Source organism: Cervus elaphus, chromosome 13 (genome assembly GCF_910594005.1).
Source record: "Cervus elaphus chromosome 13, mCerEla1.1, whole genome shotgun sequence".
In the NCBI taxonomy this organism is placed as follows: domain Eukaryota; kingdom Metazoa; phylum Chordata; class Mammalia; order Artiodactyla; family Cervidae; genus Cervus; species Cervus elaphus.
The window spans coordinates 45403277-45419139 of NC_057827.1; the positions used below are offsets into that span (position 1 = coordinate 45403277).

Here is a 15863-nt window from a genome sequence, read left to right on the forward strand (position 1 = left end):
GGATTTTTGCTACCATTGCATGTTTGTGTGTTTGTGCTCAGTCGCTCAGTTGTGTCCAACTCTTTGCAGTCCTGTGGACTACGCCTGCCAGGCTCCTCTCTCTGTCCGTGGGGTTTTCCGAGCAAGTATACTGGAGTGGGCTTCCATTTCCTTCTCTAGGGGATCTTCCCTTACCTTTATATTCATGAATTTCTCAGTGTTGATGTGTTTCCTGCATTGTGAGGTACATTTTTTTCCCCTTTCACATCTTCGTATGTAAAGATATTTGTGAAATTTATAAAACAAAATATTAATAAAATAATTTAACCTGATGAAAATTAGAAAGGATTAATATGTTGTCCCATACAGACACCTTGACATTGCTCCAGAAATAAGTTTGACAGAATCCACTATTCTATTCTTTGTCTCGTCCTTGTGATCAGAAGAGTACAATGCCTTATCAAATTGAGTCTCTTTTAGAAGTTTCCCGTTGAACATAGAGAGAGGTCTTTGGCTGATGATACAAATCTTGGCTCTTCTCTTGTTGTCCCACAAATCCCTGCAGCTCATCTTTTGTGTGTGTCTAGTTTCTTTATGTTCTTTAGACTGGATACTTTCTGTTGTTTGTCTTCAAGTTCACTTCTCATTTCTCTGTCATCATTTGTCTGTTGTTGATTGCATTCAATGAATTTGTTGTCTCTCTTACTGTATTTATGGTTCTGAAATTTCCATTTTGTTGTTCCTTATATTTCTGTTTCTTTGCTGAAACTTTCTGTTAGGAAGTTTAAGTGTGTTTATAATTGTTCACCAAAGTGTTTCATGATGCTCTGAAGTCCTTCCACAACTGGCAGCTTTGTGTTGGTGTCGGTTAATTTTCTTTTCTCATTCAGGTTGAGATTTTCTTGATTCTTGAAATGATGAATGATTTTCATTTTATTATGGTTTTATTCCAGATTTTGAATAGTATGCTGTGAAACTTGGAGTCTTATTTAAATCTGTTTTTAACAGGCCTCCTCTGACAGTGTACTAGCAGGGGAGGAAGACTGCCTCCTTATTACAAAGTGAGGCTAGAAGATTGGACTCCCCACCCTGCTTGATCTCCAACAGCCTCTGTTGACCACTGTGGTGGAGAGGGGAGGGTACCTCTTACCTCAAGGTCGTAGTTAAAAACTTCAGACTTCAATCAGCCCTTGCTGACATCTGGAAAGGGAAAGGACACCTTTGTTACTGCTGGCTAAAGTAGAATTCTACTTGGTTGCCATTGTTGTGAATGAGGAGTAGGTTCCATGGTGTTTGGCTGGAGTAGGGCAGTAATTAAAAAATGATTTTGCTTGCTAGTCTACACCTTTCCCATTCCTTTCACCAGAGAGAGCAGGCTTTTCTTGTTGGTTTTCTGAGTGGTGGTTTGTTGTTATTTTTATTTTTTTGCCTGTGTTCATCAGGGTTTCTGGGTTGCAGGCTTCTCTGTTGCCTGGTCTCAGATATACAAGGCAAAAAGAAAACCCAGAGAACTCAGTCATGTTGTTTTTCAAGTTCTTACAGTTGCTGTTAATTCACTTTCTCTCCACCTTTCAGTGTCTTTTGATTTTTTTCAATATATCAGTCAGGAAATTAGATGTATTTAGTAAAAGAAATGGGAAGAATGTTTCTTCTCATTTTTTTGCATGGAACTGAGTAGCCTAACTGGTTTAAAATTAAAATAGTCCATTGTGAACTTACTTGAAATGAAATGTTCAAAATTATTTTATTCCCAAAAATATTTACCACCATATTCTGTAAGTCACTAAGTTGTACATAAGATTAAGTATATTCTTTGTTGTACGTATATATGCATGTACAAAAGTCTCTTTCTTTATTTTAGGATTATGTACTGAAGGACTCTACCGTGTTAGTGGGAACAAAACTGATCAAGACAATATTCAAAAGCAGTTTGATCAAGGTAAAAAGATGATTATATAAGACAAAATCATCATTTTGTGAGTTTCCTTACTGAAATTTCATATGAAAACCTCCTTATGATTATGTATTATGGGAGAAAGTTTTGAAGTAGTATTAGGAGTATTTAATCAAACAGATACCAGAGTCAGGAAACAGGAGAGCTGTAAATCCATTAGCAGAATTGGAAAAGCAGTAAATTGAATTATGATGCATCATCATCTTTGTGTATACAGATTTACCTTTAGGTGCAGTTTGAAAGTGTTTTTTTTCTTTCATGATATTGTACCAACTGACTAATTAGGGATTTTTTAAAAAGCTGAATTTCCTACTCATATTAAATTAATTTTATATGAGATCAAAGATATAAGTGAAAAAAATGAAAGCTGTATGTACTAGGGAGAAAAATGAGTGAATATTTTTATAATCTTGGAGTAGGGAGAGGCCTAAACTTAACATGAAACCTAGTAAGCATGAACAAGATGATAAACTGGACTGCCTAAAAATGTAAAAACTTCTGTATGGAACAGTGGATAAAACAAAATCAGGAGAAAAACTGTAAACCTAGGGGGGCTATGGAATTTCTTTGCTAGATTAAGCAATTCATTTCAGAAGAACCGACATACATATGAAAATATGCTCAACCTCTGTCAGTTATAAATAAATAAAAATTAAAAAGGTTTATTTATTATGAGAATGGAAAAGATTATTGGTAGGGCATAGGCAAACAGGTATATTGTATATTATTGGTTATGGGTGCTTTAGATAGCTTTTGCTGGAGAAATTCCATTTGTAAATATTTATGTTACAAGTCTTTGTGTAAACCTACCAAGAAATTTATTGTAGCATTTTTTGTATTTTGTTTTAAAGGTGGGGAGTCCACTCATGTTTACAAATAGAATACTAGATAACCATATAGAATAATGAAGATTATATGTGTTGAAATGGTAAAATTGTTGAGTGTTGGAGAAGGAGGTGCTTAGCTTTGAAAGAGCATTGTTAGTGTTTCACTTTTTAAAAGTATTTTGTTACAAGAACTGTTTAGACTTTATAAAATTTGTACAATTTTACTTCTAAGTAATAAAAGAAGAATAGTCAGTATCAGGGCCTCTTGATTTAGACTTTCTGGTTTACTGTTTTCTAGTTCTACCACTTACTGTGCTAAGTTGATTCAGTTGTGTCCAACTATTTGCGACCCTATGGTCTGCAGCCCGCCAGGCTCCTCTGCCCATGAAATTTTCCAGGCAAGAATACTGCAGTGGGTTGCTGTGCCCTCCTTCAGATCTTTCCAACCCAAGGATCAAATCCACATCTCTTACATCTCCTGCATTGGCAGGCGGGTTCTTTACCACTAGCGCCACCTGGAAAGTCACTTACTGTCTTTGTGACCTCTGGAAGTTAATCTTTCTAAACAGCAACGTTTTCATAATCTAGAATGGGAGTGATAAAACTTACCAAAGAATAATGAGATAATGCATATGATGAGTTTTCTGTGCCAGACACCATGTTAAATGTTTACTGGGTAGCTTATATTTCAAGGAATGTAGCCTGCCTGAGGAAGTAAACTTTAGTAAATAAAAGTTTTTAATCATAACATCTTTATAGTTTTTTAAATGAAATAAATCTAAATCTTCAGTAGTAGAATATTATGTAAATTTTATGTCTGGGAGAATGTTTTATAGTTGTTAAAATTGTTTATGTGTAGGACAAAATGTGAAGATTGGTGATTCTTGGTTAAGGGTATGTGTGAGTTCTTTGTATTTTTATATTATTATTGCAGAATTTCTACAAGCTTGAAATTGCAATGAAATGTTTCCTGCTCCCTCAAAAAATTTTTAACAGTTGCTGGTGAAATTTTAATAACCTTGGATAATGCCTTAAAAATGAAATTCAATATAAAATACATATGTGATTCATCTTTTTTTTTTTTTCAAATGAGCAGAAAAGGGATGAAAGGAAACATGCTAAGTATAAACAGTGATTATCTCTTGATTATGGGGGTAATTTTTTCTTTATCATAAGTATTCATTGTATTTATAAAAGGAAAATAAGACTTTAAAATAGCAAATCAACCTTATAATACACCTTTACTGTGTTCTGTTCTTGTTTATTTAAAGTCAGAACTTCACTGATAAGTGTTTAAAGTGTTTTATATTAAAATTTTTATCAAAACATGTATATTATCTATAGTGAAACAGATCACCAGCCCAGGTTGGATGCATGAGACAAGTGCTCGGGCCTGGTGCACTGGGAAGACTCAGAGGGATTGGGTAGAGAGGGAGGTGGGAGGGGGGATCGGGATGAGGAATACATGTAAATCCATGGCTGATTCATGTCAATGTATGACAAAACCCACTACAATATTGTAAAGTAATTAGCCTCCAACTAATAAAAATAAATGAAAATAAAATAAAAATTTTAAAGTATAAGTTAAAAGGTTGAAGCTTGAATTTATATGTATAGATTCCTATCTTCTGTGTCTCTGTTTCCTTATGACCTCTTTTAAATAGCTTACATTAAACAAAATGTTTTAAGAGAAGAGAGATGTTAAATAATATTGCCTGTATACTAATAAGCCTAATAGGTTTTTTTTTATTGTAACAGAAAATGCTCCTTGCTTGGTTTTCTCTTTCATTATCTGTAGTTTTATCAGGCAAACTTACATTAAAACAATGGGGGAGAGATGAATCTGCCTGTAAATAAAGGTGATCAATGAGAAGACTTAAATATCTTTGGATCTTCAAGTACCCATTTAGCTTACTTCTAGTAATAAATTTAAATTTATTATAATTTTTAATTTCAATTTTTGTCTTGTAGATCATAATATCAGTCTAGTATCAATGGAAGTAACAGTAAATGCTGTAGCTGGAGCTCTTAAAGCTTTCTTTGCAGATCTACCAGATCCTTTAATTCCATATTCTCTTCATCCAGAGCTACTGGAAGCAGCAAGTAAGTATAAGTCTCTTTTTTTTTTTTTTGAGAAGGACGATGGTAGTGGAGTTTGTACATTGGTTGCTGTGTGTTAAAATAGGTCATTCAGTAGAATGTGTAGCAAATAAAAATTCAGCTTCTAGAACTGTTGATTAAAGTTCTTTCCCTTTAAATCGTTTTAGCTAGCCTCCTAGATGACTAGGTGCTCCTAAAAGTTAGATCATAGTGCTGGAAGTTTGAGGTTTGTGTTTTAATTCAAACTCAAAGGCATTGTAGGAAAAAGAAATTAATTTTTCAAATGAATGTATCTGTAACATAATTTAGTAAAATAAAAGTTTTAAGTCAAAGAAATTAACTTTGGCCTCGTGTCTTAAGTCAGTTTTTGAAAGAGTTAGACAGGAAAATGAATACCTATTCAGTATTGATTCATACTTGGCATCATCATTCATCCAGATGTTTCTACTTAGCAGATACTCATTTATTATCTGGAAAATGAGAAAAAAGGTCTGTTTGACTGTCAGGTAACCTAGTGCTTAATCGTTTATTGTGTTCTCAGTATTTAGTTTCTAAATATTTCTCTTCAGTATGTCCTTCTGATTCCAAGTCTTCAGGCTCTTTAGAGTGAAGTTACTTTCATACAATTTTGATTATTAGAGTTCATACAATTTTGATTATTAGAGTTCTCAGTTAATTTTCTTTTAATTAAAATCTACTTCAGTATATTGGCACACAATGCAGTTGCCTTATACATAGTCTCATATATAAACTAGGAAAATAGTCCATCTGATAGCTTAGATTTTCTTACTTTTTGACTGTAAAAATAGCATTAGAACTTTCCTAGTTAGGAAATTATTGAGGGCTGATTTAGAAGTAATATGTGGCAAATGAGAAATTTGTTCATACTTGATTTTTGGGCTTCCCTGGTGGCTCTCAGATGGTAAAGAATCTGCCTGCAATGTGGGAGATCTGAGTTTGATCCCTGGGTCAGGAAGATCCCCTAGAGAAGGGAATGGCTACCCATTCCAGTATTCCTGCCTGGACAATCCCATGGACAGAGGAGCCTGGTGGGCTGCAGTCCATGGGGTTGCAAAGAGTCAGACACAGCTGAGTGACTAATACACAGTAAGTGGTATTTGTACTACCTGCCATGAGTTGCTATGCGGATTGGACCCCTCCAGAGGAACCCACTGTTAGTTTGGAAGAAAGAAGTGAATGAGGAAGAGCAGCAGTAAGGGTGCTCTCTTCTGTCCTCCTATTTACGGCAGAACCGCCTTTCAGTTACCCTGATTCATAATTTGCATAAATTTGAAAAGTAACTGATTGCTGTAGTAATTGTGAAAAAAGATGTTTGATAAGCTAAGTGAATTATAAATAAGCATATGGTGATGCTTTAATTCAGGTGCTGGCAAACTGACCTATAGGCCAAAAATTCAGCTTGCCATCAGTTTTCAGAAGGCTAGCAAGTAAGAATTTTTTTACATTTTTAAATGGTTGAAACTGTTAAAAGAAAAAATTATATGATATGTTAAAATTATATGAAATTCAGATTTTTTTTTTTAAGGTCTATTGGAACAAAGCCACTCTTATTGCATATTGTCTATGGCTGCTTTTGTACAACTGCAGAGTTGAATAGTTTCACCCACAAAGCCTAAAATGTTTACTCTTTGTACCATGAATATTAAGAGCTTCAGATTTATTAGTAATTAGTTGATTCTAAGTCAGTATCTAGTTAGATGTTGCCTCAAAAAATTACTAATACACCGTTTCGCCATCCCCAAGTTACTTTTTCAGTTATTAGCTTTGTGAAAAGCCTTATTGTAATAAATGATAATCTATTTAGTAGCAGATTCTTTACATTTTCTTTGTTTTTGTTTACCTCTCCTAAAATATTTCATACACATTCTTGTTTTATAAAATAAGCATAGTAAGAAGCTTTATCAATATTTTTTAATGTCTGTGTTTCATGCAAATTCCTCATTACTTTTACAGAAATCCTGGATAAAACAGAACGTCTTCATGCACTGAAAGAAATTGTTAAGAAATTTCATCCTGTTAACTATGATGTATTCAGATATATAATAACACATCTAAACAGGTATTTTTATTTTTTGTTTTTGCAAGTAAAATGCACTACAGATTTCAACATGTAACTATAAATTGGATAGTTTTAAGATAGAGACAAATTAAACACACAGTTCAATTTTGAATCTCTAGATCATTTTTTCTTGGATTTGTAAAATAGGTTTTTCATTAACCTTTATATAGAAAGATATATGACCCTTTTAGTATATGTAATGATTATATAAAAAGTAAGTGTGGTGAGTACTTTTTTTGTTATTGCTGTTCTTTAACAGTTCTTTTCTATAGAATCTTAGAATTTTAGTTACAAAATGACACTTAGATAATTAACTGAATCAACCTATTTGAAGTTGGAAAAATTGAGATTTAAAGAGAAATCATATGCTCAAGTGACACGTCTTACGATTAGAATCCAAATTTTATTAAGTGGTTTAATTCCCTCTTCTTTTGTATATCTTGCTTGTTTTGTTTGGATAGTCTTCATAGTGAAAGTCTATTAGAAACTTGAATTCATATTATCATCCTTCTTGACTGAAATGCATAACATTATCCAATATCAAAAACCTTAAATAATGTAAAGCTTCACGTTCATGCTTTTCTCTATAAAGAAACTCTTGCCAATATCATTCATTAAATGAAAGAAAATATTAATTGTATAATGGGATAAACCTCAAGACTTTGGAGTTAAATAGGTTTGGTTTTGAAACATTTTTAGTTTTGTGGCCTTGGACAAATTTTTTAACCCTTCCTAAGTCTTGATTTTCTTGACTGTATAAGAGTGAGAAGAATAACACAGAGTTGTTATTGAGACTGAGAGTCCACCCTTAACAATATTTTCTACTAACATTGAAATGAACTCATGTTTGGTTTTTTTAAGCTAATACTGTCAGTGTCCAAAACAAATACATTTCAGTCTGTACCTCTTAAAAGAGATTATTAAAGTTTTGTTGTTATCAGAGTAGCATAAAATTATAAACATTTCTAGTAACTTCTCTGAGGTCTCCCTCTCTGAGAAAATACCAGCATACATAGCATTGCAGTACAGTTAGTGGAATTCCTCTTTTGAAAATTACCATACAGATGGTTCATGCTCTAACAGATGTGTACAGGGTACTGTAAGAGACGTTATCTAGTATGGAATGTTGGGATGGTATATGAACATATTATTTTATAGTTTGAAGTGCTGAAATAAGAATTGAACTTCATTAAAAAATAATATGGAAAAGGGACAAAGGAAAGAGCATGTTAAAAGAATCATGTGCTGGTCCACCATCAGTGTTATGTTAGGCACTTATTAGTGTGTTTGACTCCAGTGATAGAACAGTTAGTGACCACAGGCACCGTTGATACATGGAGGAATAGCAAAGAAGCATACGTTGCTTGAGCAGAGTGAAGGAAAGGACACCACTACTCAGAGTGTAACCTATTGACTAGCTTTAGTCCTCAAAATATTTTCACAAGGAGGTTGCTTTCATGTATCTCACTAATTTCACTGTTGAGTTCAACTGCCATTTATAGGGGTTGGGGTGGGGACCAAGTGTCAATGAAAAAAACATTGCATGATTGTTTCTCTGAATGGTGTGGGGAGCCACTAGAAAGTAGAATAGAGAAATTGTATCATCAGATTTAAATTTTAAAAGAAACACTCAATTATTGACGATAATGGGTTTATTCTTTGTGCCAGGTACTCTTATAAGTGCTGTACACATCAGTAAATAAAATAGTCACACATTTCATGGAACTTGCATTCTAGTATAGGACATAAATGATAAATATATGATGGGTGATTGACGAATTGCAAAAATTAATCCATAGAGTTGCTCTTTAAATATATTCTCTTTCACCTTTCATATTCAGTGAGTTACTGTGTCAGATAAGTTTTTTCTCCTAATTATTTTTCCTTTTCATTCCTCTGCCACTGCTTTAGTTTTAATTTCATCATTTCTCATTTAGGGAACTCTAGTTTTTCATTGAGCTCTCTCTGCCAGTTTTTCTTTCTTCTTTGATCACAATGCCAGAGTGATTGTTCTGAAAACTTTCTGTAAAAATCACTTATATCCTGAAGAAAAAAATCCAAATTGTTTAACATTAAGTGGCCTAGTTCTAGCTTATTCTGTTAAATTTCCTTTCCGTTTCCACCAGGTTATTATTACAGTGCCACTGTATTAAACTAATAGGATTTAACAAAAAGTATCAATTTGTGCTTGGATCCTTTTCACATCTTGACATGACTGCCTTAGTCTTTCTCAAAATTCAGTCCTCAAACCAGCAGCATCAGCAAAACCTGGGCACTCGTTAGGAATGCAAATTATCAGACCCCACCCAAGACATAATTATCAATCTTGTGTTTTAAAAGGCTTTCCAGGAGATTCTGATACACACTGAGAACCACTGGGAGGTTTTTTTTTTTTTTTTTTAATGTTGATTTACAATGTTTTGTTGGTTTCAGATGTTCAGCAAAGTGATTCAGTTATATACTTTCTCAGATTCTTTTCCATTATAGGTTATTATGGAATGTCAAATATAGTTCCTGTACTATACAGTAGGGCCTTATTGTTTTTGTATTTTATATGTAGTAATGTGTATCTGTTAATTCCAAAGTCTTAATTTATTCCTCTCCTACCCTTTCCCTTTTGGTAACCATAGGTTTTCTATGTCTGTGAATCTGTTTCTGTTTTGAACAAATAAGTTCATTTGTATCATGTTATTTTTTAGATCCCTCATATAAGTGATATTGTATGGTGTTTTTCTCTTTCTGGCTGACTTTTCTTAGTATGTCTCTAGGTCCATTCATTAACTACAGATAGCATCAGTTCATTCTTTTTTATTCCATTGTGTATATATATTTACCATATTTTTATCCTTTCATCTTTTGATGGACACTTAAGTTGCTTCCATGCCTTAGCTGTTGTAAATAATGCTGCTGTGAACATTGGGGTGGATATATCATTTCAGTTTAGAGTTTTCATCTTTTCTGGATGTGTGCCCAGGAGTGGGATTGCTGGATCATATGGCAACTCTAATATTTTAAAAAAAACCTCTATACTGTTCTCCATGGTAGCTGCACCAACTTACATTCCCACCAACAACAGTTTAGGAGGGTTCACTTTCCACCCTCCTTATCATTTATTACTTGTAGACTTTTTGATGATGACCATTCTGAGTAGTGTGTGATGGTATCTCAGTATAGTTTTAATTTGCATTTCTCTAATAATTAGTAATGTTGAGCATGTTTTCATGTGCCTATTGGTCATCTGTATGTCATTGGAGAAATGTATATTTAGGTTTTCTGCCCATTTTTGGTTGGGTTTGTTTTGTGGGTTTTTTTTGATACTGAGTTGTATGAACTGTTTCTGTATTTGAAATTAACTCCTTGTCGATGACACTGTTTGCAAATATTTTCTCCCATTCCATAGATTGACTTTTCATTTTGTTTATAGTTTCCTTTGCTATGCAAAAGCTTGTAAGCTTGATTAGGTCACATTTATTTTTGCTTTCATTTCTATTGCCTTGGGCAGCTGACCTGAGAAAGCATTGCTATGATTTATGTCAGAGAATATGGCTTCCCAGGTGGCTCAGTGATAAATAATCTACCTGCCAATACAAAAGACAGGTTTGAACCCTGGGTCAGGAAGATCCCCTGGAAAAGAAAATGGCAACCCACTCCATTATTCTTGCCTGGGAAATCTCATGGGCAGAGGAGCCTGGTGGGCTACAGTACATGGGGTCACAAAGGAGTCAGATAGAACTTAGTGACTAAACGACGATGTCAGAGTGTTTTGCACATGTTCTTGTCTAGGAGTTTTATGGTTTCATGTCTTACATTTAAGTCCTAAGCCGTTTTGACTTCTTCTTTTTTTTTTTTTGTATAATGTGAGAAAGTGTTCTGACTTGACTGATTTACATGTGGCTGTCCAGCTCTCCTACTTGCTGAAGACACTGTCTTTTCTCCATTGTGTATTCTCCTTTGTTGAAGATTAATTGTCCATAGATGTGTGGGTTCATTTCTGGGCCCTCTATTCTGTTCCATTGATCCATGTGTCTGTTTTTATGCCAATACCATGCTGTTTGATTACTTCAGCTTTCTAGTATTTGAGAACCACTGTTTGACTGAAGTACTCTTCCTAGTGTTTTACTAGCACCCATTACCCTTTACTCAACTCAAACATTACCTCCCTTTTGTTTGTTTTGACTCAACGATTAGACTTGCCCAGGTTCATGTCTTTCCAGTTTATGGGCATTTTCAGAATCTTTATTTGACTACCACATAGGCATACCTGACTGGGCCCCACTATACACTGTATTTTAAGAAAAGGTTGATTTTATTCTGAATATTCTAACTTAGTCTCTTTGCAAAAGATAATGCCTTTTTACTACAGAACACATGTTTTTAGGGCATTTATTTTACCTCAGATGAACAATTCCTATGTTTGGCGATGTGGGTCCTTTGGTTTAAGTTTTAAACTTTTTGATATGCACAGTTAAGTATAAAATTTTCCTGCTACTTTGTGTTTTGAGCTATTTCTTTAAGTGTGAAATGAGAGGGTTGGATAAAATATCTAAAACTTCCTCCCCATTTAATAATTTTGAGTTAAAATTCAAGATTTGCTTCTTGATTTTTATATATGGTGGTAGTAATGCTTGCTCACATATTTAAAAGACTAAGTGCAAATTAGTAATATATGGTCATTTGTAAATTATTTATTGTTAAATCATAAGCATTTTAAGGTAGAATGTGCTTCTGTGAACTGTTGTCATTGAAATTAAATTTGTGATGATGTGCAAGGTAGTTAATAATTAAAAAGATTGTTTTTTTAGAATACTAGAAACTTAATTTTTTTTGAAAGTTAAAAAGTCTCCTGGTTGGAGATAGAATAATTTTTCTGGAAGTAAAAACCATCTTTGATTCTCATAAGGAATGGATTTTTTTTTTTTTTAATTAATTTATTTATTTGGCCATGCTGGGTCCTTGTTGTGACATTCAGGATCTTTGACCTCAGTTGTGGCAGGTGGGATCTTTAGTTGAGGTGAGTAAACTCCTAGTTGCGGCATGTGGGGTTTAGTTCCCTGACCGGGGATCGATCCCTGGGTCCCCTGTGTTGGGAGGGAAGAGTTTTAGCCACCAGACCACCAGGGAAGTCCAGGAATGGATTTTACTGCTGTCTTCTGTTATTAGAATGTAGTTTGAACATGGAATGCACAAGAAGAAAATGTTTCAAATTTGAAGTTAAGATTTTAAAAAAACAATAATAAAACCAAATCATCAGAAATAATTTCCAACTCCTGAATTCTTTCATTGTAATGAGTTTTGACTGGTTTCTAATTGTTCTTTTATATCATAATTTCAGGGTCAGTCAACATAATAAAGTCAACTTAATGACAGCAGACAACTTATCCATCTGTTTTTGGCCAACTTTAATGAGACCTGATTTTGAAAATCGAGAATTTCTGTCTACCACCAAGATCCATCAATCCGTTGTTGAAACATTCATCCAACAGTGTCAGTTTTTCTTTTACAATGGAGAAATTGTGGAAACTGCAAACACTGTGGCTCCACCGCCACCTTCAAACCCAGGACAGTTGGTAGAACCAATGGTACCACTTCAGTTACCACCACCATTGCAACCTCAGCTGATACAACCACAGTTACAGACGGATCCTCTTGGTATTATATAAGTAAGGAGGATTGCAGACAGCCGGAAATTGGACAATAGCAAATCTAGACATGCATGTTTCAGGGTTCAGTAGTATACTTCATGTTTCTTACAGATAATTCACATTCAAAATGATGAGACATTTCCTCTTTGAACTGTATGGTATTCCTTACTCATTTACATTACAAATCTAAGACCATGTGATAAGCATGACTGAGAGGTTTAATTTTTATAAACAAAAATAGCTATAAAATACAAAGCTGCTGTTGCATGCAACCTTATTGCAATCAGTATATCATTCCTGTGGCATTTTCTGTCACATTATATTGTGAATAAAATTTTTCTATAGAAATTAAATGATTTAAAAACTCACGTATATGAAACATTTAATGCTTTCCAGCCTGCTTTATGGCTGGTTTTGTTATTTGATGTGTTAATTTGAGCAACTTAATTTACTTTTTAGCAGTCTGTGTAGATAACTAAAAGCCCAGTTAAGTATTTTATTATTTCAGGCTACTTATGCCATGCTTGGGATGTTGTTTGAAAGAAAGAAAAATACATTTAACATATTTCTGCACCTTCATCTTCTAAGCAAACCTGTGGATGATTTGATGGGGGTAAATGAAAATATTTCTTGTACACACATACCAAGGACATGCTTGTGGCTAAAGTGAGTTGATAATGTTGTGCAAAGGATAGTTGTCACCAACTCATTTCTTTATAGTCCATAATGAAACCAACATCTTGTATACTGTTAATTCTGTAAACAGATGCATGTTCAAAAGATCTATTATGGTCTTGTAATCTTAATCTAATATATTTTAGATATTTTAATTTTTTCCCTCTTGGGAAATACATTTAGTATAGTGTAGAAAATACTTCATGACATTTTCATATAAGGTTATATAACTTTTCATACATAAACATGAAATTTGTTGTAGAAAATTCTTTAAACCAAACATTTTAATCTAGGACTTCAACTTAATCTGTCCCCTTGATTCTATTTTTATGTGGCCCTTAAAAAACATATCCAAAAATCCATTGCTAATATAGCAATAAAAACACTTTGGGTACTGACAGCCTCTTTGGAGTATGTATATATAAAGTTGCAAACTTGTATTCATATTCTTTTCTGTGATATGTTGTACTAAAATCCAAAGTGGCTTTTGCACCATTTTGTAAAACAGTTATTTTCCTTTGATGTTGGTACCAGATTTGCTGTAAATGACTGCTGCTTTGGAGGTTAAACATTGTTAGCAAAGTTACAACCAGAACACTAAATTATGGATAAAATTTTCAGAATTAAGTGGCATAGGTAAATTTTGTTAGGATTTATGCAAAATTTGTTCATTATCAAACCATGCCCTTTTTTTTCCCCAGAAAGGAAAAAAAATGTGGTTTTTTGTTGCTAGGTTATATTTTGTGTAGTAAAGAAAAATTTCTTCAGTCCATGTTGTAATCTTCATAATGCGATTTTAAGGTTGTCTAATGTATACTATAGTAAATAGATGATTTTGAGATTTGAGGCTCCTAAGAGTTTGATTGGCTCCATTTTTTCCTAAAATAAATACTGTCTTTCCCAACTATTATGTCCTAGGTATTGTACTTCTGACTTTGACTTCAGAATCAAGATGTTGACATGAGCCAGGCTGCTGTGGAAGTACATGTCTATTATAAACTATCTTACTTGTGTTACGCTCCTACATGTTATTATCTTTTCTAAGAAAACAAAGTCCCTGTTATTCCTATTGCAAAGCACACAGGAATTAAGAAAGTACAGTAATTTTTAAAAAGAAAAATCTGGTAAATGTAGTATTCTTGTTCTATATTACTTATACCTATTGTCTATATAGCTTTAATTTATAGCTGTCAGTTTAACATCAGCATGTCTGGCAAAGAAAATTAAACTTTAAGAGTTTTATAAACTGTTTCTAGGTTGCTAAAGAATTTATTTTTCTACTATATATGGTATAGACAAAGCTCAAAACTATGTACAGGAAAAAAGCCTGACTATTTCTTTTGGAAGTAGGCTGAAAAGAGAATTTTCAGAACTGTTCATGTCTTCAGTTCATTCGGTCATAACTTTGCTATTGTAATATGTGAATCCCAGTTTATTTAAGCTATTCTCTTTTATACTGTGTTAATTTAACTTTCATGTACATTTAGTGCAACTTTTGTTATTAAAACTAGCATTTACTATTTTCCACATTTACTACCTTACACCTTCCCCAAAATTTATCTCCACTTTTCTGTGCATTCTATAATTGATTTGAAAAGTTTGATAGCAGATCATTTAAAATTCTACTTTTGGTTCAGTTAACCAATAGGTTACAGTTAATTGATAATTAAAATACAGTTTAAAGCTCAGTCTGTTACACTGAATTGATTGCGTTTGTTTTTGCCAAGGGTTTAGATATGTTTTTTAATGTTAGAAAAGTAATTCTGCAAGCAAAATAATATAATGAAACTTTTTTCTGGTAAGTTACTGGAAGGTTTCACTGTTTTAGGGAACTGTCATATATGAAACTTCTTAAAGGATGAAAAGAATATTAGATAGTCTCGTAATTATGGGTAAATATTAAGGCATTATATTTTACAGTTTTAAATAAAATTCCATCTACACACATGTTGCCATCGTTTCATTTAAGCTTTAGTGCTTATTACAATATTGTACCTAACACTATCTAGATTAGCAATATAAAGAAGCATAGTGGAACTGTCTAAATTTTCAGTAGATTTATGGGAAATCAAATTCTCTTCAACAGACACTTATGATATACAGTTAATTTTAGAACAAAATTCCAGGCAAAATATATTTTCATTTGAAATGGTATTTGTTAGTAGTGCTTTCTCCCTCTAATACTTACAATGTAAATAATGTAGGTACCAGCAATCTAACTTAGCCAAAAAGCAGCTTTTATTTTCCATACTGTATGTAAATAATGTAGACCTTTTTTTTTTTTTTTTTTTTTTTTGAGGTACTGGAATTTAATTTCTTATATCTCTTATATAGTAACAGAAGGGAACAGTTGGATTAAGAACTTAGGCTTACATGGTGATTTTTAGTTTTTTATACAGTAATAATTGTGATGCTATTTGTCAACTGGATATAAATATATATATAATTTTAAAAAGTCAAAGTGCTTTGTTTCTTTGTTTATAATGTAATTTTTTGTGGTTCACCAACAGGATGCTGCAGTAAATTAAATATCAGTGAAGCTTCTGTATAAAGAATGCTATGAATAAAAGATTAAGAAGCTATGTAATTTTAAGTTATAGTTGCCT

At 33.1% G+C, this 15863-nt stretch overlaps 1 protein-coding gene across 6 annotated transcripts in view; it reads left to right on the forward strand.

Annotated features, from left to right (window-relative positions):
* ARHGAP5 (Rho GTPase activating protein 5) overlaps positions 1-15591 on the forward strand; it is a 102476-nt gene extending 86885 nt beyond the window's left edge. For 4 of the 6 annotated variants that reach the window (XM_043921519.1, XM_043921518.1, XM_043921516.1 and 1 more), the window contains exons 4-7: positions 1841-1918; positions 4732-4863; positions 6835-6940; positions 12273-15591. In XM_043921519.1, the coding sequence (XP_043777454.1) occupies positions 1841-1918; positions 4732-4863; positions 6835-6940; positions 12273-12600 (644 nt within the window). In that variant the 3' untranslated portion in view covers positions 12601-15591. Of the gene's footprint in view, positions 1-1840; positions 1919-4731; positions 4864-6834; positions 6941-12272 lie in introns of those variants that run through there. The other 2 variants (XR_006344388.1, XR_006344389.1) reach the window with 1 other exon arrangement.
* Positions 15592-15863: the final 272 nt, after the last annotated feature.